The sequence below is a fragment of the Centroberyx affinis genome, unplaced genomic scaffold (assembly GCF_046629955.1).
Source record: "Centroberyx affinis isolate AG114_WGS23_722 - 3 ecotype Tasmania unplaced genomic scaffold, CSIRO-AGI_Caff_v1 ptg004325l_1, whole genome shotgun sequence".
In the NCBI taxonomy this organism is placed as follows: Eukaryota; Metazoa; Chordata; class Actinopteri; order Beryciformes; family Berycidae; genus Centroberyx; species Centroberyx affinis.
Window position 1 is genome coordinate 139,191 of NW_027282032.1, and position 25,513 is coordinate 164,703.

General features: G+C 42.4%; 1 protein-coding gene across 3 annotated transcripts in view; it reads left to right on the plus strand.

Annotated features, from left to right (window-relative positions):
- The first annotated feature begins 6,352 nt into the window (after positions 1 to 6,352).
- scube3 (signal peptide, CUB domain, EGF-like 3) overlaps positions 6,353 to 25,513 on the plus strand; it is a 62,379-nt gene continuing 43,218 nt past the window's right edge. For all 3 annotated transcript variants that reach the window (XM_071543488.1, XM_071543490.1, XM_071543491.1), the window contains exons 1-3: positions 6,353 to 6,686; positions 20,474 to 20,596; positions 23,663 to 23,788. In XM_071543488.1, coding sequence (XP_071399589.1) covers positions 6,587 to 6,686; positions 20,474 to 20,596; positions 23,663 to 23,788 — 349 coding nt within the window. In that variant the 5' untranslated portion in view covers positions 6,353 to 6,586. The remainder of the gene's footprint in view (positions 6,687 to 20,473; positions 20,597 to 23,662; positions 23,789 to 25,513) is intronic.

Genomic DNA, 25,513 nt, shown 5'->3' on the forward strand with positions numbered 1-25,513 from the left:
TGCATATCTTTGTATTTATGTTTTATTTTTAAATGGAAAGCACATTGTCTTGCCTTGTGTATGAAATGTGTTCTATAAATAAACTTGACTTGCCTTGACTTAATCCCCATTTAGCTTTCTACAGAATCCTCTTGACCACTAGAGGGCAGTCCAGATTCATGCTGGATGGGGCGTCTGTGCATACCAGTGAAACCACTAATAATGTGTAACTAGATTTCCCCATTGTGGATGAGGCTCATATGATAAACAGTATTTAATAATGTGCCTACTAAGCATATTTTCCACACCCTATGTTGATGAATGTATTCCAAACACACTCAATCTCTTGCACAGAGAAAGCTGATGAATTGACACATTTCTACTTCCTCTGCAGGTCACAACTCACTTGGGTTCAAAAATAGTGTGGAAAATAGTGCATGATAAATTTTACTGTGCGCCAACTATCACAAGTTACCTACTGTGGAAACTCACAGCTGTCTTTTGCTGGCATAATATTTTCCTTTTGAGCAATGATCTATGAAACGGGATCAGCTGTGAATTTGATAAGGTCTCACCAGCACCCTCTTCCATAAATCATGAACCATCATAACAGCAGATGAATCGTTTTCCAAGAACACGAAACAGGATTAGGCTGCATATGCTGTAGATTTATTGGGACTCTACTGTTGACAGCCCTAACAAAAAATAACAAAGAAGTTGCATTATCATCCATTCGCCATCATGCAAAAGATGAGGAAGGGTAAAAAAAAGTCAGTCTCATATTTCTCAGAGGCTAAAGCGCTTCTAGTTAACATCAGCCTTCCCTTTAATTTCACCAAAGGGAAATAAATATGCTTTAACAGTTCTTTTCCTGGCCATAATACTGAAAAAAGAACCCTAAATGAATGGCTAACACCCTCTAATGTAATTTTAATTTTTTATGCCTCATATTCAGTAGTCTTTTCATTCAGAATGATTTTAGGAATTTGTATCTCACTAATGAGAGAATTTTGTTCAACTGAGCAATTTGATGTTGAACCTTAGAACCTTTTACAAAACTGGCTTTGGAGAGGGGAACACGACCTGTTATGTTCAGGTTTTTTGAATTGAATTCTACAGACCTTCAGTGGGCTGGTCTGGGGAATGATAACTAATTTGTTTTACAGCTTGAGAGGTGAGACCGGACCTGACCCACAGCGACCCTGAGAACTCTGCTTGGTCCAGAGCTGCAGTTTTTTATCTCTCTCCAGAAAATCACTTTGTCTTGCTCCTTTCAGGGGAAATGATTCAGGTCAAAGTATTAGCACAGCATGTAGGAAGTGAATGTGTGAGATGTGCTGGAAGGTTTTTGCTCATCAAAATGTCCATATGAACCTTCACCACAATCATCTGTGGCGCTGACCTTAGTATGCTGAGCATGGCTGATCCCGCGATGTTATCTGAAGTTTGATATTTCACAGGTTACTGGAATTATTTGCGTGAATATACCTAAAAACGTCAAGGTGTAGTCTAATTTTAGTGACCTTATTACACCTCTCCTGCATGCAGACAAGTGCTGAACCTCCATGAAACTCCTTCAGGACACTCCCTAGTGTTAGGAGCCCCATGAGGGTTGGACTAGGTAGGCGTAACTGCTGCACCATCAGGCTAGACAATGAGGTCATGGGACTTCCCCACAATCCCGGTCCTATTCTGTACTTACCTACATACGTACTGTCTGTCTGAAAGAGGCTGCCAAAAGCCCCCTCCCTCTATCCAGATATGAGATGATCATAGAGGATTAGTGGAGACAAAGTGGCAGAGAGCCACTGCTGAGTGTGCTGGGGGTTTAAGCATGCCCAGCCCAGTTCTGTGTCATCAAAAGAGGCTACTTAAAATATACGGGTATTATCTCTCTTGTGTGTGTGTGAGGGTGCGTGTGCTGGCGTGCGTGGGGTGTGCGCATTTAAACAGACAGTAATTAAATTTTGTTGTATGATGATAGATAATGCTTGATACTTAGAACGATACGGGCTCATCGGGTAGGATCAAACTTCTAAACTTTTAGATTTAGTCTCCCTCACTATCTCATCTCATCTTCCACTTGATTACAAGTGCACACACACACTCTCACACACACCAGATACGCACACAGGCCCGCACCCCACCTCAGGCACCCGCACACTCACTCACACTGCTAACAAGCCTGTCCATATCTCATCTACCTCCCTGCTGCAGCATTACGGCTCTGGTAATAATACTAGGGCTCTCACTTTAGAGGAAAACAAGCCCTCATAACCCAGAGCCTGAGGCTACACTGTAGCGATAACACTCATTGGAAGGTTTCAACTCATCTGGCATTTACAAAGGTGTGATGTTACAAATCCAGCAGAAGTCAAATGTCCCTTGTGCCGCTGGAGCCATTTTCCTCCGTGATGCTGTGGCATACTAAACGTCTCTATTAGAGGTGTGGATTTTTTTGAGTGCTTGACAAGTAAAAGTAAGACCTTCAGCTAGTGAGGGAAGCTGTGTGTGACAGCAAAGATAAGTCCTTCTCTCCACTTGCTTGTTGTATTCCTCTTTCACCATTTTCACACCCTCTCACTCTCTCTCTCTCTCTCTCTCTCTCTCTCTCTCTCTGTCTCTTTCTCTCTGTCTCTCGCTCCCTGTTAGTGCCAGTGCCTGAGGCTGTGGTCAGGTGGCATTCCTGGGGCAAGCCCACAGTGTTCGCTGGGATGCCTGTACTAAACTGTGGAACTCAACAAGCCACTCCGATCCCCTGCGGTGCTGGCATGGTGAGTACCGAGAGATCCTGCTGGGCCTGTGGTGGTGTTGGTAACGTAGCATATGATGCCCCTGCAGAGAGGAAAGGGAAGAGAAGAAAGAGGAAAGGAAGCTCTGAGGCTTGAAGTTTTGACACATAAATCTTTCAAAGTTGAGACAATGGGGGAGTATAAGATGTCAAACTAGAAGAAAGTAAATGAGGAGTTGAGGTGATGTGTCCCTGTATATGACCATCTGGAAGAGAACATTAGGCTCTCTGTGGGACTCCCAACTCCTCAGCTCATTAGCATGCTGTAAAGTACAGTGGTGGCTATCATAGAAATCCCCCATCATACATCCATCTCACATCTATCTTGCATTAGTACAGCAGCAGCTGCTATAGCATACCCTCTCTCCAATATTGTGAAGTAGAAATGAAAAAGTAGATTGCAGCAAAACTCCTTTCTCTCAGAAAACTAGTTGCCAGTTGCTATTGCTTTCTGATGGCTGAGAAGAGCGGAAAATTTGGATTTTCCAAACAATTGTTCTTGGGGATGGAGCAACAGTGTGGCATTTGTGGCACGTAGCAGCAGTTGTTACATGTGGTATTTCTATGAATGTTAAATTTCACCGCATTATGCCATGCCTCAACTCCTGGAAGAGAAATTATATTCAAAGTGATATTGCCTTCACATTCAATAAAATGCAAAAAGAAGTCATTGGCGTATACTCACCATCCCAAACGTGATGCAAAACAAGTCGAGGCAGGTTGCGGTCGACTGCTCTGCAGCCGGTCTCATGAACATGTTGCTTTAAGACCGTCTGAGTCTCTCTGAGAAACAGTATGATGCAATTCCATTTGACTTATTATCTATGAAGGATCCACGTTGCTCTCTCGACACCTTCCACACTCTCTCCCACTCCTCCTTAACCAGTCTGTAACTGAAGTCCTTTTCATGACGAGGATCATAAATTAAACATTGCCTGGGCTTCCCTCGTGTGTCTGTTGATGTAAAAATAGCTTGGTTTAGTGCATAGTGCGATGCCCATGCACAGCCCTCAGTCTTTAATGAAGTGTTGCCATGAAAAGTGTAGTGATCCTTCGGCATGACTTGTACTCAGGCTCTGCTGCAACCGTGTTCTGACTTTCTCAAACTCCCCCAGTGACTCTGAGCTCATTTGGTTATACAAGTGCTCACAATTACCCAGAGATTTGGATATAGGGACATGGGATATTTCCATATCCCTGACGGATGTTATTTTAATTACACTGAACTGCTTGACTTTGCACTGTGGATTTACATGTTTTTCTTCTGTGGATGCGAGAAGGACCTCGCTAAAGGTTATTCCACTGTACTGTATCTCTTATTCATGGAGGCCAAACCTTGGGATAGAATCAGAAACCATACTACCTTGTCTATAAAAAAACATTCTTAGCATCTAAGGTAAACTGCTTTTGATTACTTTTGTTGCAGATAATGCAAAATAGCAGATGAAATAGCAGATAATGAAAAATAATCCCTTGTCCTCTCTACTTTGCATCAGCCAGAACATAATCGGTTGTTCTCAGATTGCATGTATTTCAAATTCTCAGCATCGTCTTTGCAGAAAGTAGAGTTGTTATCTCCAATCAGCCTTAATGCCAGACCCTAATTATATTTGATTGAGCAAAAATAACACAGGGGAGCAGGCAAGATAATTATAGTGTAGAATCTGCCCGTAAGTAGAAATGCAAACATAAACGTATCAACACAGCTGATTAATTTAGCTGATAATGCACGAGGAGGTAGCAGGTGTGGGGATACAGATGCTTGTCCTCGTCAAGACACATCCTGAAAACAAATGTTTCATGTGTCACTGCCAGTGAAATGCGGCACAGTAGCTCAGTGGGTTGTGTATCCAGTAATGTGAGAACGGTCTGTTTTGATTCATGTAAGTTTTCAAGCCTCATTCCCTTTGAGATCTTAGGGGTAATGGTGTGCATACAGGACCCCATGATCAGTGATTTACCATAATGGCTGATGGTGGGGTGTGAAAAGCAAACCGTCTTTGCCCTTCTTCAACTTCAACACACACGATGTGCTGCGGCTGCATGGTGACAAAACAGACACGCTGGATCCAGTTTCATGCTTGCGCTCTGCCTGTTTGGGTCCTGAAACAAATGGACTTGAGACGTTTATACAGTGCGTGCACGCGTACTTCTCAAATGCTTCTGGTTCAGGGCGTTTCTAATGTGGTAAATCTGCATATTACTGTTTTTTGACACCAGACATGGTTTGAGTTATTCAGAGCCAGGAGCAAAATGAATGAGGGAGATGTGGTAATTGAAGTGAATCTCCTGCAGGCGATAGCTCAGTGCTCAATACTGAAGAGCTGATTATGTGGTGATGATTATGGCATGGTTGTGCAACCAGATGTCAGAAAATGTAATTTGTCCTCAGGTTTTTATTTCTAGTATGTTCTTATACAAACTGACAGTTACACAGACAGCATCAATAGTCCTTGAAGCAAGTTTTGATTGTTAGTTGTTAAACCTGTGGCTTTGATACAGCAAGTACACCATAACCTGGATTTTAGTTTATTCTTCATGCACGGCCAGTCCCAACTATAAAAGGCATATGAAATCGCTTAGGGCCTCCAGTTGGCCTTGGGATCCTCAGAAAGAGATGGAGGGAAATTAGTCGAGGTGAAAATCAAAACTGTAGGGCTACATTTTCCATTTTGAAATAAATTTTGCAATTTGTTGCTTAAGTCTTCAATTTAGCCCTAAACTCAGTTCAGTGAGCAATTATTTGGCATCTAAGCACATAATCTAAGCATATAAATAAATACAGCAGTCTCTTGTTTAACCTAAACTGCATACAGTAGTTCTTGCAGCCACAAAATCCCAACTCTATAATAATATGTTTTCAGGTTGCTTAAAGTGAAAAGTAAAATGAAGATGATTTCACTAATATTTTTCCTCAGTTAATTCTCACAAATAATCACCAGAATGCCAATGAAAAGCTCATACTTTTCCATATGATAATGAGGTTGTGGTCATTTGAATTAGGTAATTTTTTATATTTTCTGTTATATATTCCAGATTGTAACAGGCCATCCCCACATTGAAAGCAGTAAAATTGGGTCGTGGGTGCGACTGGATGAGCCTCCACCAAAATCTCACTCTAGGCTTACTGCTTGCATGAAAAAACCCACAAAATGCAGTCTAGTAGCTACAACTTTTTACATAAGTGTTCTTTATCAGTAGGTCTTCATCCGCGTCCCTTTACAAAGGTACGGGCCACTTTGTGCGCAGGTGGCACCGGGCCACTGCCTGCACATGGTCCCAGAGTCCGACCCCTGGTCCGCGGTAACCCCGGTCCACCTACAGCCCAACCAGCACCTGAGTGTAAAAAAACAGAAATACTCTCAAGTAGGCAGAGAAAGAGAGGGAAGAGCAGGAGCAGACTCCGAAGCGCAGCGCGGATCCCTCTTCTCTCCTCCCCCTTCCAACCCTGCTGCTCCACTCCATCTCTCTCTCTCCCTCTCTCTCTCTCACTCTCTCTCTCTCTTTCTCTCTCTCCCTCTCTCCCTCCCTCTCCCTTTCTTAAATTGACATTGGTCTGGGTCGAAACATGATTACAGAAGAGCCTTCCTCTGCTGCGCGTTGTCGGGCTACCCTCAATCCCGATCACTTGAAACTAAAATAAGCAGGCGTAAAAGGGGGGAAAAGGACCGCACAGTATCCTATCAGCGGGTGATCTGAGGGAATAACAAGATTTTTCTGAGACCCTTATACCCAACACCTTTATGTGTGCTCGTGCGCTCTCCGTTGCATTGTAGATCTCGAAACTGTTACTGTTCAACTGCAGTGAAAGTTAACATGTATATGCACGTTATGATACGCGCAAGCCTGGGATTTGTAGGTTTATGCCTGGTCGCCTTTGTCCAACAGCCAGCTTCAGGAAGTAAAACCACTCAAGGTAAGTTTTCACGTCAAAATAGCTTTATGTTACAGCTGCCATGCAGTGGCTGGATGACTGGAAATGTAATATTTTTGTCAGACTGCTGGGTGTAGAGTGGAACTCAATGGAGCGTAATTAATAAAACCATTAGATCAGTTTGGTAAATTGGTAATGATGACACTTACTGCAGTACATAAAATTACCAACAAACTTTATGTCAATTGACTAAATACATGCAAACAGAATGAATGTAAAAACTAATTAAAAGCTTTATAAAGTAAAATAAAATTAAATGCAAAGTGTTGAAGTGTAAAGTAGCCTAATAGTGACTTTGGAGACAGAAAATCCATCAGCAGCCCTCAATTTCATTCAAACAGGAACCTTCTGTTGATTCAATGGTTAATTTTGCAATGCAAAAACCCCCCAAAAAAACCACTCAATTACTTTATCTGTTGTGTCAATATATGCCAGGCTACTAATTTGCACACAGACTTGCTTAGAAAAAAGAAAACATCAACAGGAATAAAATAAAGTTTAATTGACAGATTGCTATTGTTAATGTGGCCCTGGAGAAAAAACACACAGTTGTCTTTTATCTTCAAACAGCATCAACAGTGTGAACAGTTATGTTTCATGGGCAGTCCTGTAGTTAATTGTAGTGAGACTATCAGGAGGTATTTGTCACTATCCAGACAAGTATTTGACACCGGTCTGTAACACACACATGGAGCCCTCTCAGTAGTCTCTCTGTCAAAGACACTGTGGCTACAGTACTGTCCTGCCGAGCCGGCCGCCCTCCTGCTCTCTTGTCTTGTGAGAAATTATTCAGACCATACAAGGGCAGCCCGAGTCCAAACCCCGGCCCCACGGGAACCAGAAAGACATGATGTTACACACTCAATTTCTGATTCATTCAGCCCTCTCCTCCGCCGTTTCATCGCCTCACTCTACCAAAACAGACAAATGCCAACCCGGAGTTGCCAAAAGTATTTGCATGCAAAGACACATCATGGTTTCTGTGCGAGTGTTGATTGTGGTTGGTGATGTTTCGCTCACACAAAAAGACATCTCCTGGGCTGTCGACAAGGCAAAAAGAGAAAGGGGGTGGGTGACTATTTTGCATCCTGGGTGGTCTGCCCCCACTTGTGGGAAAACCCAATATTTACATTTTGCAATTAGAACTACTTTTTTCTCACTTTATTTTCCACAACATCGATTACACACTTCCTTGTAGCGTGGAATGCTGCTGTAAGAGTGTCAGTCCGTAATGGCATGCACCTGTTTGTTGGTCACCAATAGTAACGCCGTGGCTGGTTGCCACTTGATAGGCCGATGCTTGTCTCTCAGTTCCTGTTTATCAATACAAGGCAAACAGCTCTACAGTTACATGTTGCCTGTGTGTTGCTCTGTAGGCATTACACATCTGCAAGAAGATTTTGTGCCTAACTGAACATGAATATTGTGTTTGATGTTTGTAGCAGCTCTGTGGTGCTGACAAGTGTGAAGACAGGGAACAATGTTGAGAAAAATGAAGAGAGAGAGGAAGGCAGAGAGAGAGAGATGAACAATGTACTGAACAATGACTAGAAAAAAAAACTGCACAATTTGTCAGGTCAATATTTATTCAACACAGATGTTGCCGACAAGCCTCTTTGTCTTTCATCAATGTCAGCCTAATCATGGCACTGTGTTTTAGGCATCCATCGTTACTCCATGAAAAAAAGAGTGAAAGAATGGTGGAATGAGGGGAGGGAAGATTTGAGGATGTGGTGGAGAGAATGACAAAGAAGGGAAAAATGAGAGTGGGGAAACAGGCGAGATTAAGGGTGGAGAGAGAGAGAGAGAGAGAGAGGGAGAGAGAGAGAGAGAGAGAAAGAGAAATTGCTTAGCGAGCGAGCGAGCGACAACAAGCGGGGAAAAGAGAAGGGAAGGAAAGAGCCACAGACGTCATGGCAAATCACTTTCCTCGAACCGAGTCAGGAGCTCTCCGCTAATGCAGCGGCACCAAGGCAACGGTTGGTGCGGGGCTGACATGCTGCTGTGGCTGGCTGTGTTGGTGTAACCTCTGCTCCGGGGCCTGGGGGTCTGAGACGCAGGGCCGCCGGAGCAGGGAGCAAGGCCAGATCCAGGCCGGGACGCACTGTGGGAACCAAGCAGCCTCAGCAATATGAGGCCCAAGTGAAGGGAGGCTTACCTAGAGATGCTGCCCTCTACAAAGAGGGAGATGGAAGGGAAGAGAGAGCCACCCCCCTCCCCCTGGCCCCCCCTCAACACTCACTCACCCCTTTCCTTTTTCACCCAACTCTCCTTTGTTTGCTTTGTCCTCGCTTCCTTTCCTTTGCACTTAATGAAGTAGCCATGCTTTTTCCTCTGTCAGCCATAAGCAATGACTGCGTTACAGCCGTTCTGTGTCAGAAACCTTGCTGTCAGCCTTTTTACTATTTATATTTTTATGGCATCTTTTTTATGACAAAAAGATGCGCGCAGTTCTCTCTACCCCTCAACACTTTTCCTCAGCCTTGTCCAGCCCACTTTTGTTGGCCTACTTGTTGTGGAAGGTTGGATATGCTGCAGGTTTGTGTGTGCAAGCGTGGCTGTGTGTGTGTGTGTGTGTGTGCGTGCACGCATACATACACGTGATTGCGAGACTGAAAGTAAAAAAGTGTGTTGGCTGTTCTTTGAAACCGTATGTGAAGCCACATAAAGAACTGTTTAAATGGTGCTTTTATTTGTGCCTATCCTTTTGGCCTTGAACTTCTCCAAGCACCCGGTTTTGCAGAAAGAAAGAAAGAAAGAAAGAAAGTGTCTTTTGCGAGAATAGCTCTTTCTCCTCTGATCAGCATGGAACATGGCCAGTCATCTTGCCACAGCCATTGCATTTTGACAACACTTTGGCGCACCTCTCTCATCACCTCCACTGTCTTTATTCACGGGTTGTGTGGTTTGTGCGTCGCTCCTGAGTCCTGACAAGCTCCTGCAACGGTATTTGTTGAGCTGTTAGACTTATCCCCTCAGAGACTGGATGTGCCTTAAAACAAACCGACGCAAAAGCCCCTATTTATCTGCCAAGGTACGAGGAGCACAGTTTTTGGCTAAGTAATTTTTAACAGCCGGTGAATGGAGGATGTATTCAGGTCAAACAGAAAAAGTGAAAAGTACTTCTGTCCTCTTTGGGATGTTCCGTGGCTTTTCCATGTCTCGGGGATAGCAGTTAGACTGGTATGACATGTCATCCCCTTTCTTTTCTCCCATCTTTCTTGTTACTTCTCACTATATCCTGCCCAAAAAAGCAGAAAGCCCCCCGAAATAATAAATAAATGGGATGACTTTCTAACCTGTAAATGATTATGCATAGTGTTTTTCCCCCGTAGTGTTGAACGGATAATGAAAAAGAGAATTGAAATAGGATTCGAGCTCGCCTGTCTCCGTCTTTTTCTCTCTCTGGCGGTGCGTAGCAGGCTTGCAGTGTCAGAGAGCTGTTCTCTGGTAGTGATCAGAGCGTCGGCGGCAGGTTGAGCCTCGGGGCAGCCCTCGGTCACTCACTGATGAGTGGGTGGAGGGGATCAATCTCGCTTCACTTTACCACTCAGCAGACACACTCAGATAGCATCTGCCTGACAAGTGGTGCTCCAATGCCGCTGTACATGTTGTTACAGAGCAGCCGCGTGAGCAGGGAGAGATTATTATCTTGGCATTACTTGAGTGGTGAAAACACTTGATAACAATTCTGTCTAAGAGCAATGTGGTATGAATCCACGAGAATGACTTTGATGTGTGGGTGTGTTGTGAGGACAAGAAGGTGTATGGCTGCGATGAGTGATTTTTAGATTGGATATTAATGATTGCACTTAGCAAGTAGAAGTGCTTTCATCCTCCAGAATGGAGCTCCATTATAGATAGGCAGTCTTTTAAAAAAGCGAGGGAATGGTGCAGGTTTATTGTCCCTAGCCTTTCTAATTCAATGGCTTCCCTTTGCCCAAAGCTGCGGCTTGATGCAGAGACTTTTTAGTTGAATTTTAGGGCAGCCAGGCCAGAGCTACATATAGCGTCAGCTCCATGTTTACAGGCACATGTAAAGGCTGGGCTGTCTGGCACAGGCTGTGACCCAAGGCGGTTCAGTGGGCCCTCGTTCTGGACAGTTGCTCACTTTCATCCTTGCCGTTGGAATGTAAAACCAAGACGTTTTCTCCTCTGCAACAGAGTGTCAAAGACTCAGACTTGGGGAAATCTGACTTCCTCGTTCAAGGTCTCTTTCTGAGCATGTCGATAAGGGTGTACTTTCCAAATGATTGAGGTGAATGTACATTTAATCAGTCTAACTCCCCTGGTGATTTTTGTTGTTTTCAATTTTTTTGTATTGAGCTCTCTTTTTGCTTGAATGTGTTTCTTATATGCACACATGCATGGATTGAGTTGTCATTCCACTCTGTCGCCAGGCATATGGTAAAATACTGCAGCATTTTGTCTGAGGAAATTAAATATATATCAGCATCAAATATCAAGATATTCAGCAGTAATTTTTGAGAAGTCTGCCAAACATGATTGGAGTTTCAAGTGTGTCTGCTTGTGTGTATGTGTGTGTGTTTGGGGTCGGTGTCGCTGATCTTCACATCTCAGGGTGTCTTTGTTTATGCTTCAGGTTGATTTATGGATCAAATTATAACTGTCTTCGTACATCATCTGCGTACATTTGTATACATGTATGGGTTGATGTATGCTATGTGATTACAGTACATTACATGTTCTGTATGCAATATGAGTGTTAGGTCACAGCCAAACAAAACCATAACCTGTGGACCCTACAGATTTCCTGACTACCCAGGGGAACCAATCAGCTGTTGAGATACTTCTGTCATGGCACCTTCTCTCCCTCCTGGAGTAGAAAACCACTTTATCAGCACCCAGCAAGGCCCCTGTGACCACTATTTGTCACCTCATTTAGAATGGTTGCAGTGCTGAGAAAGCTGTAGCTTTCACATGCACCTGAGGAAAGAAAAAATGTTGTAGTTTAAATCATCCAAACCTTTCCTGAGCATAGCTGGACAACTGCTGCATCGCCAACAGCGGTGTCCAGTGGTAAAATTCAACACCCTCACACCCGTGTCAAGGGAGAGAATAACGAGTGCACAGAAACAGAAACTATCCACACCGTCCGCGGCTTAGGAGCTCATTTATTTATTGGGCTGTAATCTAAACAGTATGCTCCAAATGAGGCCCGTGATGCTTTTCTCTACTGTGGCACTGCAGTTAAAATTAGAGAACAATCTCTCTCTCTCTCTCTCTCTCTCTCTCTCTCTCTCTCTCTCTCTCTCTCTCTCTCTCTCTCTCTCTCTCTCTCTCTCTCTCTCTCTCTCTCTCTCTCTCTGTCTCTCTCTCTCTCTCTCTTTCTCTGTCTCTCTCCCCCTCTCTCTCTCTCTCTTTCTCTCTGTCAGTGGCCTTTGTTCTCTGTGCAGATGCGGAGGTGCTGACAGCGTCCCTGTTGGTTCGGGGGAGGATGGAGTCAGTGTTGACGGCACTCTGACCCCAGTCCTAAACTCACCTCCAGAGTGCTGATGGCTCGCTGAGGAACCTCGGGGCCGTCCCTCGGCCAGCTGGAGCAGCTCTCAGATCATTAATCCTCTAACCCGCTCGCCCCCTACCGCAGACCCCACATTTGTTTTTCTGTTCCATTACTCACCGATTGGGGATACAGTGATTCAGGAGTAGATATCTGTGGGACTGTGCTCCTCGGCCGCTCTCCTTTTCTACGGCCGGTGGGACAGCAGCTTGAGACACTGCTGCCCCACCATCCTCTTATCCTTCCTCCTCACTCGCCCTCTCCTGTGACCCCCTTTGGCTGAATAATGGGGCTGCGTCTCTTCTTTGAGAGTTTGGGGGGTCAGGGAGGGACGTCATTAGGCTGGTCTGCGGTGGTCAGTGTTGTTGGAGGGGGGTTGGGGGTCAGAGAGAGCCTTGTTTACAGACTGTGTGTGTTTACATTCCTGATGGTGAGCGCCAGCTTTAGAGACTGCTGGAAATGAAAGGAAATGCTCTTATTCTGCTTAGTAATGGAAAAATCCAACCCAACACATCAAGGAATCCAGATGAAAAAAGCTGAAGTTATTTATTTGGTGGGTTCTGGCCAGTGCATTCTGGGTTGATAGAGAGATGACTTCACCAATGAATTTGAGACTTCCTCAATGGACAGAGGCATGGGAAAACCATATGATCCTCTACAGTGTTTAATCACTCCTACAAAGCTTTAGGAGTATATTCATTTTTGGCTGTAATAGGCCATACTGTAGATGAATGGAAAATACATACTTCCATGGCTTTGTTGTTTTAAATGAAATGCTTTTAATCCATTATATTATCCATCATACATGCATCCAATCTTTTTAATCCATCATCATTTAACGATATTTCCTGTTATGGTCATAGCATTTAAGAGCAATAGTGGGCTGATACAGTATCTGGTTTACACCTTTATAAGTATCAATCACAAGTTTACTTTCTGCTACTTCCACTGGAACCGTATTATTCCTGCTACATGCTTTGATTTAAATGCCACGTGTCTGGGACCTTGCAAGTTATCAAAGTTATTGGCTGAAAGGAATGGAAAAGCTATTTCTGTGAGCAAAGTGGGCATTTCTCAGCTTGCATTGTTTGATATTGCTTCATATCCATTAGGGACGTATGGGAGTGGGGAATTTGAGTTTCAAATTGAATAGGCTCATATCTACAATATTCCATATGCATATTAACAGAAATGTATAAGTAATGAAACTGCATCAAACAGCAGTCTAGGTGAGAGGGTTTGAGGTAGTGGAAAGGTGAGAAATGAAACTGCATTTGTGTGAGCCTTTTAAGATTTGCTAATATGTGTGTTTTTTTTAATCAAAAAAAATGTCAGGATAATTAATTTTCAATCTTTTTTGCTTTATTCTTTTTCATTTTACCGTAATACTGAGGAGAAGCCTATTCACAGCTGCCAGGCGTGGCACGGTGCTATATCGATTCATTCCAGGTTTACACTTTGAATATAGCCCACTCTTAGGTTTTACATTTTCTGCTCTACCGCCTTTATTCAAAGTCATTTCACAAGTGTGATGGAACTACTCTAGGAAAGAGTGATGGAGAGGCCATTAAACACATTATATTTCTGTATAAGTGAAATGGATGCATGAAATGAATGTGCTGTCTTTTAAATTATCGCCGTATTTAAATGAACCATATATCCAGCCAGGTCCGGCCCATTGAATCTCACCCGACCCATTTCACATTTCCAAGCTTTGTCCGATAATGCTCGCTTCACAACTCGCACAGAGAGCCATTCACTTTATACCTTAGTTTGGCAGGAAACAGCTAAAAATATCGCACTTGTGCTGTAATTGCTATGTTGCCGTCTTTATAGTTGGTACTGTATCTGGCTAAAGCAACCACCAATGAATGTAATTGCTGTGTGCAGAGGGGAGAGTGTCATGTCAGTTAGCTCAGGCTGTATAAATATAAGGTATACAGCTGGACTAAGTGCCACCCTTCCCGCATATAAAATATGCTGCATGAGGCCAAGAAGTCATTAACAGTGGAGGACACATGCCAAGAAGGGTGAAAAATACCTTGAAAGGTACAAATGAATTTCTTGTCACATCAACTCCTAATGGGAAATGCTTACGAGTTACACAAGCTAGACTGTTCAGGGTGATATGTGTTAGACGTTCGACACGGTGGAGGATGTCATGTCACCCCCTGCTCTCTCTTAGTATTGCTCTATGATTCACTTAATTACTGTAATAAGTGTTTTCCTTCTGGAGGTGGTCCGGAGGTCTGTGAGTCATAGTCTATTAGGGCCACACATGCTAAAGGAAAAGGCACAGCACCAGATGCTCAGGCTCTGATCAAAATCACAGAGAATGACCATTATTTATTCACAGAGCTTGAGCACCAGCTACCTTGAGAAATTCATTATGAATGACATGAGTATGACTGACGTGGCGGTGAGTTCACTCTGCTCTCTCTGCTGCCCATTCTCCCAACTCATCACTTAACTGAGGAATCATTTGTAGGCAAGCTGTCTATTTCACTGATGTCTGTAGTTTAGCAGAAGGGTCGTGAGCTGTAAAAATACACTTCGAGGGAATCGACAGCTCGCAAAGGTAGTTATACGTTATTGTATGTGTCGGTGTGAGTCAGTTGACTTGTCCTAATGAAGACACGCCATGAGGTCCCTAACCACACATCCATTATATATTACAGTTTGCATAATACAGAAGCAGAGACGGTAGTACTCTGCTTCTGTATTATGCTGCTCTATGGTAGTAGAATAAGAGTAGGATAGCATTTTAGATTATAGAAGCTGAACTTTTGGAAGCATCACAAAATAAGAAAGAGGGAATATTACAGAGCCACTGACATCCTTTCACAAAGTCCACCTGTTCCACTGTAAGTCAACAGGACATATATAATCAATAGTGAATCTGTATAATTATAGTGTTAAGATGTCTTTGATAAAGCCAGCTCTGCATATATAAGAAAATATAAACGTTGGTCGATTAGAGAGAGGTTCCAGGAGTTTGGTAGCTTTGGGTGAGAGGATGAAGTTTTGATTAAAATGTGTAAAATGGATGTTACAACAGTATTCAGTAAATGTCTTTCGGCATGTTAACATGATATTGCTTTCCTGAAACTTAATTTGCATGTTCTGTTGCCCTCAGACTAATCTGAGGCTTGATGGTTGGTGGACATAAGCAGGGAGGGACCCAGGTTTTGAAGTTGTGATCACAGTTTTTGAAAGCACAGGATCAGTCAGTGGTCATGATTCCTAAACATTTAGAGTGTGTGAAGGATGAGTGTAAATATCCCAAATGGAAGCAGTTGATATTTTTATTCACAACTTTTTAGAGGCTTGCTGGACAGCCAACAGAGTGTCCCTTCATTAGCTGAAGGGGATTTGGGCAGGAGTGGGGAAAGATGCTAAATTCTGTGCTAATGTTGACGTCTGCATTTCATCAAAACCATTTTTTTTTTTTTCGGAGGATGGCTAGTCTCCTGCCCTGCACAACCTAATAATCCATGAGATTTGCAGTGTGCTGTGATAATGTTGCAACAACCAGACAGAGTTCCTGTCCTTTCCACAACCTCATCCTCACTTCCTCTCACTGCACCGGAGTAAGGCCAACAATGATAACACACCACATAACATTAGTGTGCGCCATATATAACTCTGGTGATGCATTATATATATATATTTGTATGTCTGTGCCTGTTTTGGTTCTAGTGTAGGTAGCAGAATTAAAGCTGTATGTGCATAATTTATTGGTATAAATGTGCAAACTCTAAGCATTAGGGTGATGCATGTTTTGAGTATGTCAGGCTTAATTTTTTTCAGTTTTTCATCTTCTCTTGCATTGGAGGCAGTTTTCTCATTATAGTTGCCCACCAATCCAGAATCAATAAAGGGGGAAAGGCAGCTACTGTAGAGCCTCTTTTCCAAACCCTTAGAGAATAGAGGTTGTTTGTAAGACTGAAATATCTGGTTTATTGAAATACTTTGAAATATATATTAAAACATTTCCTTCAGTGTGTCAACATTCTAAAATTTCCCCATGCAACCTCAATGATCCATTTCATTGTTTTTAATTGCATGGATCATTTACAAAAGCAACAACCGCACATACTTTATAGACTTAATTTTTTCATCACACGTTAAGTTCATTTTGCCCAGTTGGTTAACCAGTCATTTCAGATGTGTGAAGTTTAGATAAAAGAGGTTTTACTGTACTGTGTTCATACAAGTCTCTAGGTATTCAGATTACTCTCTGCTACTCTGTACCTAAAGTAATTATCCTGACCTTAGCCCTATCCTGCTCAACCGCAACCCTAAGTATAGTGTAAGTGTGGTGCTAAGATGGATAATTACAATACTTGTTCCTTTGTAATTATACGCAGTAATACAAACACTGTGATCCCAAGAACACCTTTTATGGACTTGAACCTAGCGCCCTTCCTCCTCTGCTGCAAAGTGCTGTGAAAATCTAGGATTTCATCTGTAAATGCTATTGTCAAGAATAATGTTTTTTTCTTTCCTGTAATGCCTTACAACAAATCATGCAAATGTTCAAAAGTTGCACCAAATCATTCTGTCACAAAAACGCAGTGGAATATTTTATTGCTGTCTTTGGCTGAATGCATTGGTTGCTCCATATTTGTGACGGCTCTTTTGGCCTGGCTGCAGGCAACACGTGTAAAGGTACGCCCTATGGGTGTCCCTACTCCACTCAGGCTATTTCTGTATCTGAAGGGAAGGTGATGGGCTGGGGGAGCAGGCTCGGGGGCGCAAGCAAACAGCGAGGGTCTCAACACTCAAAGTAAACATTACCCTATGTTTGAACTGCACACCTTCGGCCCTACAATTCTCCCACACACTCACACTCTCCCCTCTGAGTCTTATTCCTGCTAACACCCCCTCTAGCCGGCCCAGCTAAATACACTGCTTATCCCAGAGCCTTCCCATAAATCAGGGAGGAAAAGCACCTCTGACAAGGTCTCACCTCCATGGCCAGCAGCCCTTAGCCAGCAGCTCTGACTCGCATGTGAGGACTACTTTGGAATAAAAGCAAAGACTCCAAATGGACTAATGGATTTTCACAGTAACCATCCAAACAACCACCTGTGACAGAGGAACTTTTTGTTGATTAAAATTAAAATAAAACCCATCTTTACCCCCTGACCTCACTCCCACCCACTTCAGGAAAAAAACATGTAATAACATAAATAAAAACTTAAGTTTCTGAGTCAACAGCATGCAAAGATGCAGTTAGGAATTTAGAAGTCTGACATGAGGCCAAGTTTAGAGTTGAAGTTTTATTAAATGTACAGTAGTGCATGGCATGCTCTCCAAATTTATGACAGTGCTGGAATCAGTTTCAGCGGACAGAAAGCATGCCACATTATTATTAGACAACTAGGACAGCTTTATCCAACAACATCAATGAAGGCCAATATTCCAAGGATGTCAGTGGGTTTAAACACAGACTCGAGCTATTTGTGGCTTTAATATTCTGAAGTGCATGAACCAGAAGAGAGCTGCAGCATCAATATCCAACATGACACATTCCCTGGAGGAAACTGTTTAAACATCTGAGCATTTCCCAACATCTCTTTCTTCTTTGATTTTGTTGTTTTGACTTTGTTTATTCATCCTTGTCTCAAAGCACCGACTTCAACTTCTGCTGCCTTAACTTGTTCCCAACAACTTTGATATCTCAACACAAAAGAATGAAAGAAACTCTCAATGAAAAACACAAGCTTTTCATCTTGGGCATGAGTCAATTACCAGGGCAGCGTTACTGAACGCACTCTGCATTTTTTTTTTCTCAAGCATTCAGAGGAATGTCCTCTGGACTGAACCGTAGGACGTATCGATTCTGACATGTTTATTTTCATGGCAAAGGCATTTTGGATTTCTAACAAGACCAGCACATTTTAGCTGTTGTTGCCCATGTGTCAGTTGGAAAGCTCCCAATACCCTCAATGGGTGGCTTTTTTAAACAATGCTTTGTCTGACATGGACCTTCATAACTTGTGGGCCAGGATCTTAATTTGTATTTATTTCAGTGTTGTGCAGCTCACACCAGTAACACTCAAAATGCAGAGTATTGTGTTTTCACTTCACATTAGTGTTGCATATCCCAATGTGTCCCATCGTGCCATGCATCTGATTTACCCAAAGTGTGAAAGTGTGCATTAGAAATTCAGTATTATTGTGTGTTGATTTCCAGATCTCGGGAAATATACAAGGGTGTATAAGGTATCATGCTGCTTATTGAAATAATAAGCGTGGCTTTGTCAGTGTATAGGCAAAACATTAGTTTGCAAAGGCTTTGACACTGAGTTATTTTTCCCCCATAGGCTCATGTTCACTGTTAGTAAAGTGATAGCTGGTGTTGCTGTTTGAGGTAATGCTACAGAAGTTGATCCACTCTGGCAGCAGGTCCTGAGATACCAGAATAAACAGAAAACACGGCTAGTTTGTTGTTTAAAAAAGTAATGTTCAACATGAAAAGTAGGCATATTTTTGCAAGGCAGTGTCTACAAAAAGATATACCAGTAAGATAAAGTGAATTGATGCCCCAGATGGGAACATTAATAAAAAGATGAAAAGAGGAATTCTTTGAGTTTCTGTTATAATGAATATTAATTACCACAGAGACTTGGAACCAAGAAACCTGACAAAGACAGATATTTTGTTATGATTAATACCTCCACTATTGAAAAACACTTCCTCGCCCCGGCTTCTCCTACACTTATCCTTGGAGACAATCAGTGAGGAAAAAGGACGCAGGCTGCTACCCAGGAGAATTGTCATTGTTCTCACATAATATAAATCAATACAGAGCTTGGGGAGCTCCTGCATTGCTAAATGGTTTCATGGAAACTTAGCAGGAGAGGTGCCTCCACTGTCCCAGGTGCAACATCCCTTACTAGGTGCCATGATGGACAGAGAAACATTATTGTGCTGATGGTTACTGCTTACAGACACAGGGTTTGTTCTGGGCCTTAACAAATCAAAAGTATAATAATGTCATTTGAGGATGTATAAGCTGTAGCTTTGTTGAAATATTCTGTTATGTAAAAACAGTGCTCTCCCCGGAGTAAAAACAGATTTACACAGATACAGGATTATTGTTTCCAGTATATCCTCCAAAGGGCATTTTCTTATAGATGTATGAAAATGCCATCAAGGAGCTTGTGACAGGTATTTATAGTAAATGAGATGCCTTACCACAGAATTTTGTGTATTCTGCGCTGTCATTGTCCTCATTGCCACAGCAGACATGTCTTCCAGGAACAGGCAGATACGGCCACTATGCTAAGCTCAGGGGCTTAGATTGCAGATCATTTCCCAGTGGGATCAGCCAGCTCCTGCAGAGGGCTTGTGATAAGAGTGGATATTGGAAGCTATGTAAACCTTGTTAAGCTGCCCTTCCCCTGTGTGCAGGGGGGTAATCCTAAACACCTGGGCTAGTTAACTGGGATTAGGTTGGATTTGGGGCTCCGTGGAGGCAAACCTGATCTTGCTCTCAGTTATTCTGCTCAAATCCATTTCCATTCTTATCTTTTCAGATTCTCTCTTGTATAATTCTAACTCAACCCAGCAATTACAACGGTTACCTTTTTACTGTTGTCATTACTATAGAGCTATTTTGCCTCTGTCCATATCAGTTATTCAGGGTTTTCTGTGTGTGTAAATGGAATTGGTTAGTGGGGGCTTGGGCATCCATCTTTGATTGAAGCTTATGTAAATACAGTATATTCTGAAATTTGTATTGTGAATATTACCCTAATGAAGGCTGTTAGCCAGAATGCATTTTTATATTTGAAGTGAAATTGATTGCCAATTGTAACAGAATTTTTCCTTTTATTTAACCTGCTACATATTGAATTTTCCACATGAGATTAATTTTCATGACCTTTTATTTTGAAAGGCAAATGTCCATCGGACCAGCAGTTGGTCAATTGAAGGTCACTGCAGCTCAATCAATAACCAACCATTTACTTGTGGGTTAGTGATTACACAGCTGCTTGTAGTTATTATTTAGGATCAATGGTTCCTCAAAATGGTATAATATATATTTATTGATGTGATGGTTTGTGTTTGTATCTGCTCTCTTACTCTGAGTGTGCCGATGAGGTACAATGAACACCCAAATCTATTGGGCTGCAAATCCACCGGCAAGCTGTTTATTGTTTGTAGGGAATGGTGCCATCATCAGCAGCATTTCTGCTTCATCAACTAACTGTCCCCTCCATTTCTTCCTTTCTAGATGTGGACGAGTGCGCAGAAGCGCTTGACAACTGCAGCATCGATGCCATCTGCCAGAATACCCTGAAGTCATACAAATGTATCTGCAAGTCAGGCTATAAAGGGGATGGCAAGCATTGTGAAGGTAAAAGTCTCTGAATTAATGTATTCATTTTCACCTGTGGTTTGGAGGCACAGACTTCTGCTTCCCCTAACACCAGGAGGATTTCTACAGTACCTTGAAGTAAAGGCTGCATCTCTCATGTTGAGTTGTCTTATCTGTCTGAGCGTAAGCCCCTGGACCGGTGACAGGCTTGATAAGAGCTTCTGTCTCACTCAACATGACTCATTAGCTTTAAAACTCTCCTGAAGAGGGAGGAGAGGCGAGGGAAAGAGCAGCGGACAGAGGGAGGGGAAAGCCAGGTGCAGAGTGCTCTTTTGTGACAAGATGAAATGAAGCAGTAAATTTCCTACACATGTTAGAGAAGAGAATTAAGATAGCGGCTGAAACGGCAGTCAGAGGGCCTGCCAAACAGTCAGGGATATTTCCACAGCCCAAGGCGGGCTGTATAGTCTGTCAGACACAAGTCTGTTTTTCTAGCCTTTTTCAGATGTACCCAAAGCCTCCGGATCATTATATCCCACAATTTTTATTAGTGTTATTACAAAACCATATTTCACAATGTCATTTTTTCCTCACTATTATTATTCTTTAATTTACTTGACTGCGTGTTTTTCATGGCCTTCTGCCTGTAGGTTATAAAAGTTTGCTTTATTGAATCCATTGTAAAATATGTGCGAGGTTGGATTTCCATTGAACTGAAGAGAATAGTTAGCTGATATCAGCAAGTATCTCAGCCTCCCTAAGTCTGTGTGGCTCCTCAAGGATGATATACTTCTAAAGCAAACAATCCGAGGCTGACTTAATGAATTAATCCGCTACATAAATACAGCGAGTCTTTTGGTTTCTAGGTCCACCAAAAATATTTTCTGTATGCAACTTAGAACAGGGGAAGAGGAAGCGTAGTGATTTGCTTGCATGTACAAAATTAAGTGCGAAAAGTGTGAAACTTTTAGAAGAAAAGGTTAGCACAGTATGCTTTCTGAGTGCATGTTGAATTGTGATAAGAAGAACTGTACAAATATACTATTCCTTTGTGTCTTTAGAGCTGTATCGGGAACTCAGAAAATGTTATAGTTTGAAAGCTAGCACTTATTTCTGTTATAAGAAGGCAGATTTTTGCTTTATTCAGTTAGACAAGATTGATAACTCTGAGATGTCTCTGAGGAGGAAATCGGCAAGCAGCGACACGTTTCCAGATTTGCTGAATTGTGATGCCAGGTTACTAAATCCACACTGTGGGACCAAAGTATCACTATAATAGCTTCTCTATGCTGGTTGCCTGTTAGTTTTAGAATTGATTTTTGGATTTCAGCGATTAATTTAAAGGCTGGGCTAGGTGTGACCCCCAGTCACAGCTCAGATCTTTTAGGCCTGATGAGTTGGAGCACAGCCTGCGAGCCTCAGACCCTCCAAGCTAAGGACCAAATCTGATTGATCTGGAAAGCTACTGTATGTCTTCAGCTGGTAAAATCACTGTTGTGTTTTAAAGTCACTTCTTTAAACACATTTTTATTTGAATTTTTTTTTTAAATTTTAATCTATTTTCATTTTATTATTTTGTAAACCTGATTTTAATTCATTCCTGGCATTTGTATTGTTTATCTTATTGGCTTTAGTTTTATTGTCTGAAAAGCCCTCAGGACTCAGGATTCTCTTTTTTTCTCTCTTTTTTTAGGATTTTAGTTTGTTTATATGCTCCTGTCTATCAGATAGATCTAAACCTTGTAGGTATGAAGGAATGAAATTTATGAGTTGACTTGGTAGGACTTTATGAGGATTCAATCAAAAAGATTGAAAGCTATTGGAAGAGAATCGCTCTGTGTGCCTCTTTTGACATAGTGTTGGTGTTTCAGGTTTAGAGCGAAGTGGGAAAGTGATGGGTGTTTGCCCACTGTGATCAGAGAGTGACAGAAGCGTGTGGGAAGTGGTGAGGCAGGGAACGGGAGAGTGTTTCTTTGTTTCAGTCCCATCGCTCTGCTGTCAAGTCCAATTAAGCCCTGAGTGCGGCAGCCGCAAAGAGGAGCTGAGCGACCAGGATCATCGGCCCTAAATGGGCCAGTAAGTGCTGAGCGGAGGTGCGCTGCATTCTCAGCCCGCCTTGCCTGGGTCTCCTCAGTATGAGCCCCTCAACCATCACCATAACCATAACAGACAACTCTTCTCAATCTGTCATACCACTCTGCAATCTCTCTCTCTCTCTCTCTCTCTCTCTCTCTGTCTGTCTTTAATGTATCTCATTTCTTCAGTTTTAGCTACTAGCAGTGATGTACTTTATATCCCAGGGATAGACCGTTATTTCAGCTTTCCGGCCGATATTGTCCTTTAATTAAGTATTGGGTATTGGCCAGTCATTCATGTCCACTGCCAATATAATGGAGGTTCCTTTCTCACCACAGCTACATAACAACACTTATGTCTTTGCACAATTTGTTTAATCATTTAATTTTTCAATTATGTGTTGTGTAAATCAATTCTTCATTTAAATGCAATAATGTATCCCCCACTTTCCCATACCCTTCAATGGGTGGGGTGGGTCACCCTGTCTTAAGTAGGCGCTAAGCCTACCATTAATTTTATTACTATGGGTTTCAGTGGTAAAAGTTTTAGTGTCACATGATGATCTACATGCTGTTTCCATCCTGCCAAGGATATAATTCTGGGGGAAACATTGAATCCTTCTAATGTTTTGCCATGAAACTTGGCAAATTTAAATATATCATCAAATATTGGCAAAAAATATTGGCTATTGTTATCAGCCTTCAAAAACCCATATTGACCGAAGCCTAGTATGTACCCAAGTTTCAGTTTGAGCTGCCTGTTGAATTAGGGTGGAGGCACATTGTTAAAATTTGGTGAACCAACCACGCACCACAGCTGTTGTCTCATCCAGTTTTACAAGCACAGTACTATCTGAAAGTTGAGGAAAAACAGACTCTTTATTTTTAATCTAAATTCTCTACACTTTTATGGGATGGCCTGATTGGGGCTGATAGATTTAACGCTGTACCCCCGTTCTTAATTGGATCTTGATTGCCTCAGGAAATTGAAGTGCACTCTCTCCAACCCTTGTGTCTCTTCTCTCTGCAGATTTAGATGAATGTGCGACTGAATACAACGGCGGCTGTGTCCACGAGTGCATCAACATCCCAGGGAATTACAGGTGCACGTGCTACGATGGCTTCCGCCTGGCACATGACGGGCACAACTGTCTAGGTGAGTGTGTGTAGGTGTGTATGTTTCCCTGTGTGTGTTAAAATTATCTTTTTCTCAGGGTTTTCAAAGCAGCCGACCTTGTCCTTTACTTCATTATGCTGGAGAACGTAAGGAGAGTATTGTTATATAAGGGGTCGCTGTAGGGAGAGGATATATATATACATATATATACGTTAAACTGCATGTGTCAAGTCTAACACTCACCCTGACATAATCCATGTTGTTGCATAAATTCCTTCTCTCTGTCTGCATGTCTAATGTCACATCATGCAGAGTAATATATGTTTCAGGGTTGAGTTGTGATCTTTAGACTGCTCCATCAGACACCAGCTATTTCCTACTTTCACATAGCAGGTAGTCTCCAGACAGATTTTTCAGAAACGGAAAAGGAGAGCCATTTTTTTTTTAAACGAGTCTGACGAAAAGGGGTGAATTTATGAAGAGCTTGACCCTGAGCCGGGAGCTCTGAGTGAGCCGTCAGCGGACCGTACTTTCCCATGGTTTAATATTTCACCAGTGTGCCATTCATATTAGCCCCACAGAGCACACATTACACTTAAAAGGTTATGAAATGAAGGGAAAAACACTGCTCCGCCTGCTGCTAGGAGCTGCTAAACATAGACATCAGATCCCCCCCCCCCATTACCCCCCCATCTCTCTCTCTCTCTCTCTCTCTCTCTCTCTCTCTCTCTCTCTCTCTCTCTCTCTCTCTCTCTCTCTCTCTCTCTCTCTCTCTCTCTCTCTCTCTCCCTCATCCTGCATTCCTTTGTCTTGTTTTGAAACCCCCCAGTCAGACCTGCTTGCTGCTCCTCAGAAATCTTCTGCCTCCTGGTTAGAGGCTCAGCATGATACATTTCACTTGATATCAAAAACCCCTTGATGTTGTTAGCTGCTGTGCTGTTTGTTGTAGAGGGAGTGTATGTAACAAGTGACTTGCTACAGCGGATCTCCTGTTTCAGGTGAAACGATGACAGACAGATAATCAGTACCTAACAATGGTTCACTGTAAAAGGGCCGTTACACGCGGGTTACAGCGTGCTCGTACCAATCTCACATGAACTGTAAGTAACGCTGGGATAAAGGCAGACTGGATAGTACAAAGTCGAAAACATTTTTCTCACACTCACATCTTGTATGGTGGGGGGGCTGACAATCTTGAAATCGATAATAAATATGTTGCTCCTGTGTTTCTCTCTCTTTCTTTCTCCCTCTCTCTCTCTCTCTCTCTCTCTCTTGATCTCCCTCTCTCTGACACACACACACACACACACAAACTGGCATCTACATTGTAAAGCAGGGTTATTTTCCAAGCCATTTAGCAACACCGGTTTAGTTGTATGTGGATCATTTGCTGTGCTGTGGATCAGCTCCTGCCTTGCATGCAGGTGTGTAATTGCAATATCTGGTTGTGCGGCTGCTGCTGTTGCATCAAACAGAATCGCATCCATCAGTGCCTTTGATACAATTCTTCATAGTTTAACGCATGCACACACACGCACATACACACACACACACACACACACACAAACAAGCACAGTGAGAGCTTTCTTTGCTTGTTGCTTGTTCTTTACAGATGAACTGTGTGCAAGAGGGCAGACTCAATTTCTGAGAAATCTTTCTTGCACATTCTTTTAATCACAATATTCCTGTAAAACATTACATAGTAAACTAATTAATCATTTTTTAATCAGTGAATGTTTTCCCCTCCAACGTAGCACAATCACA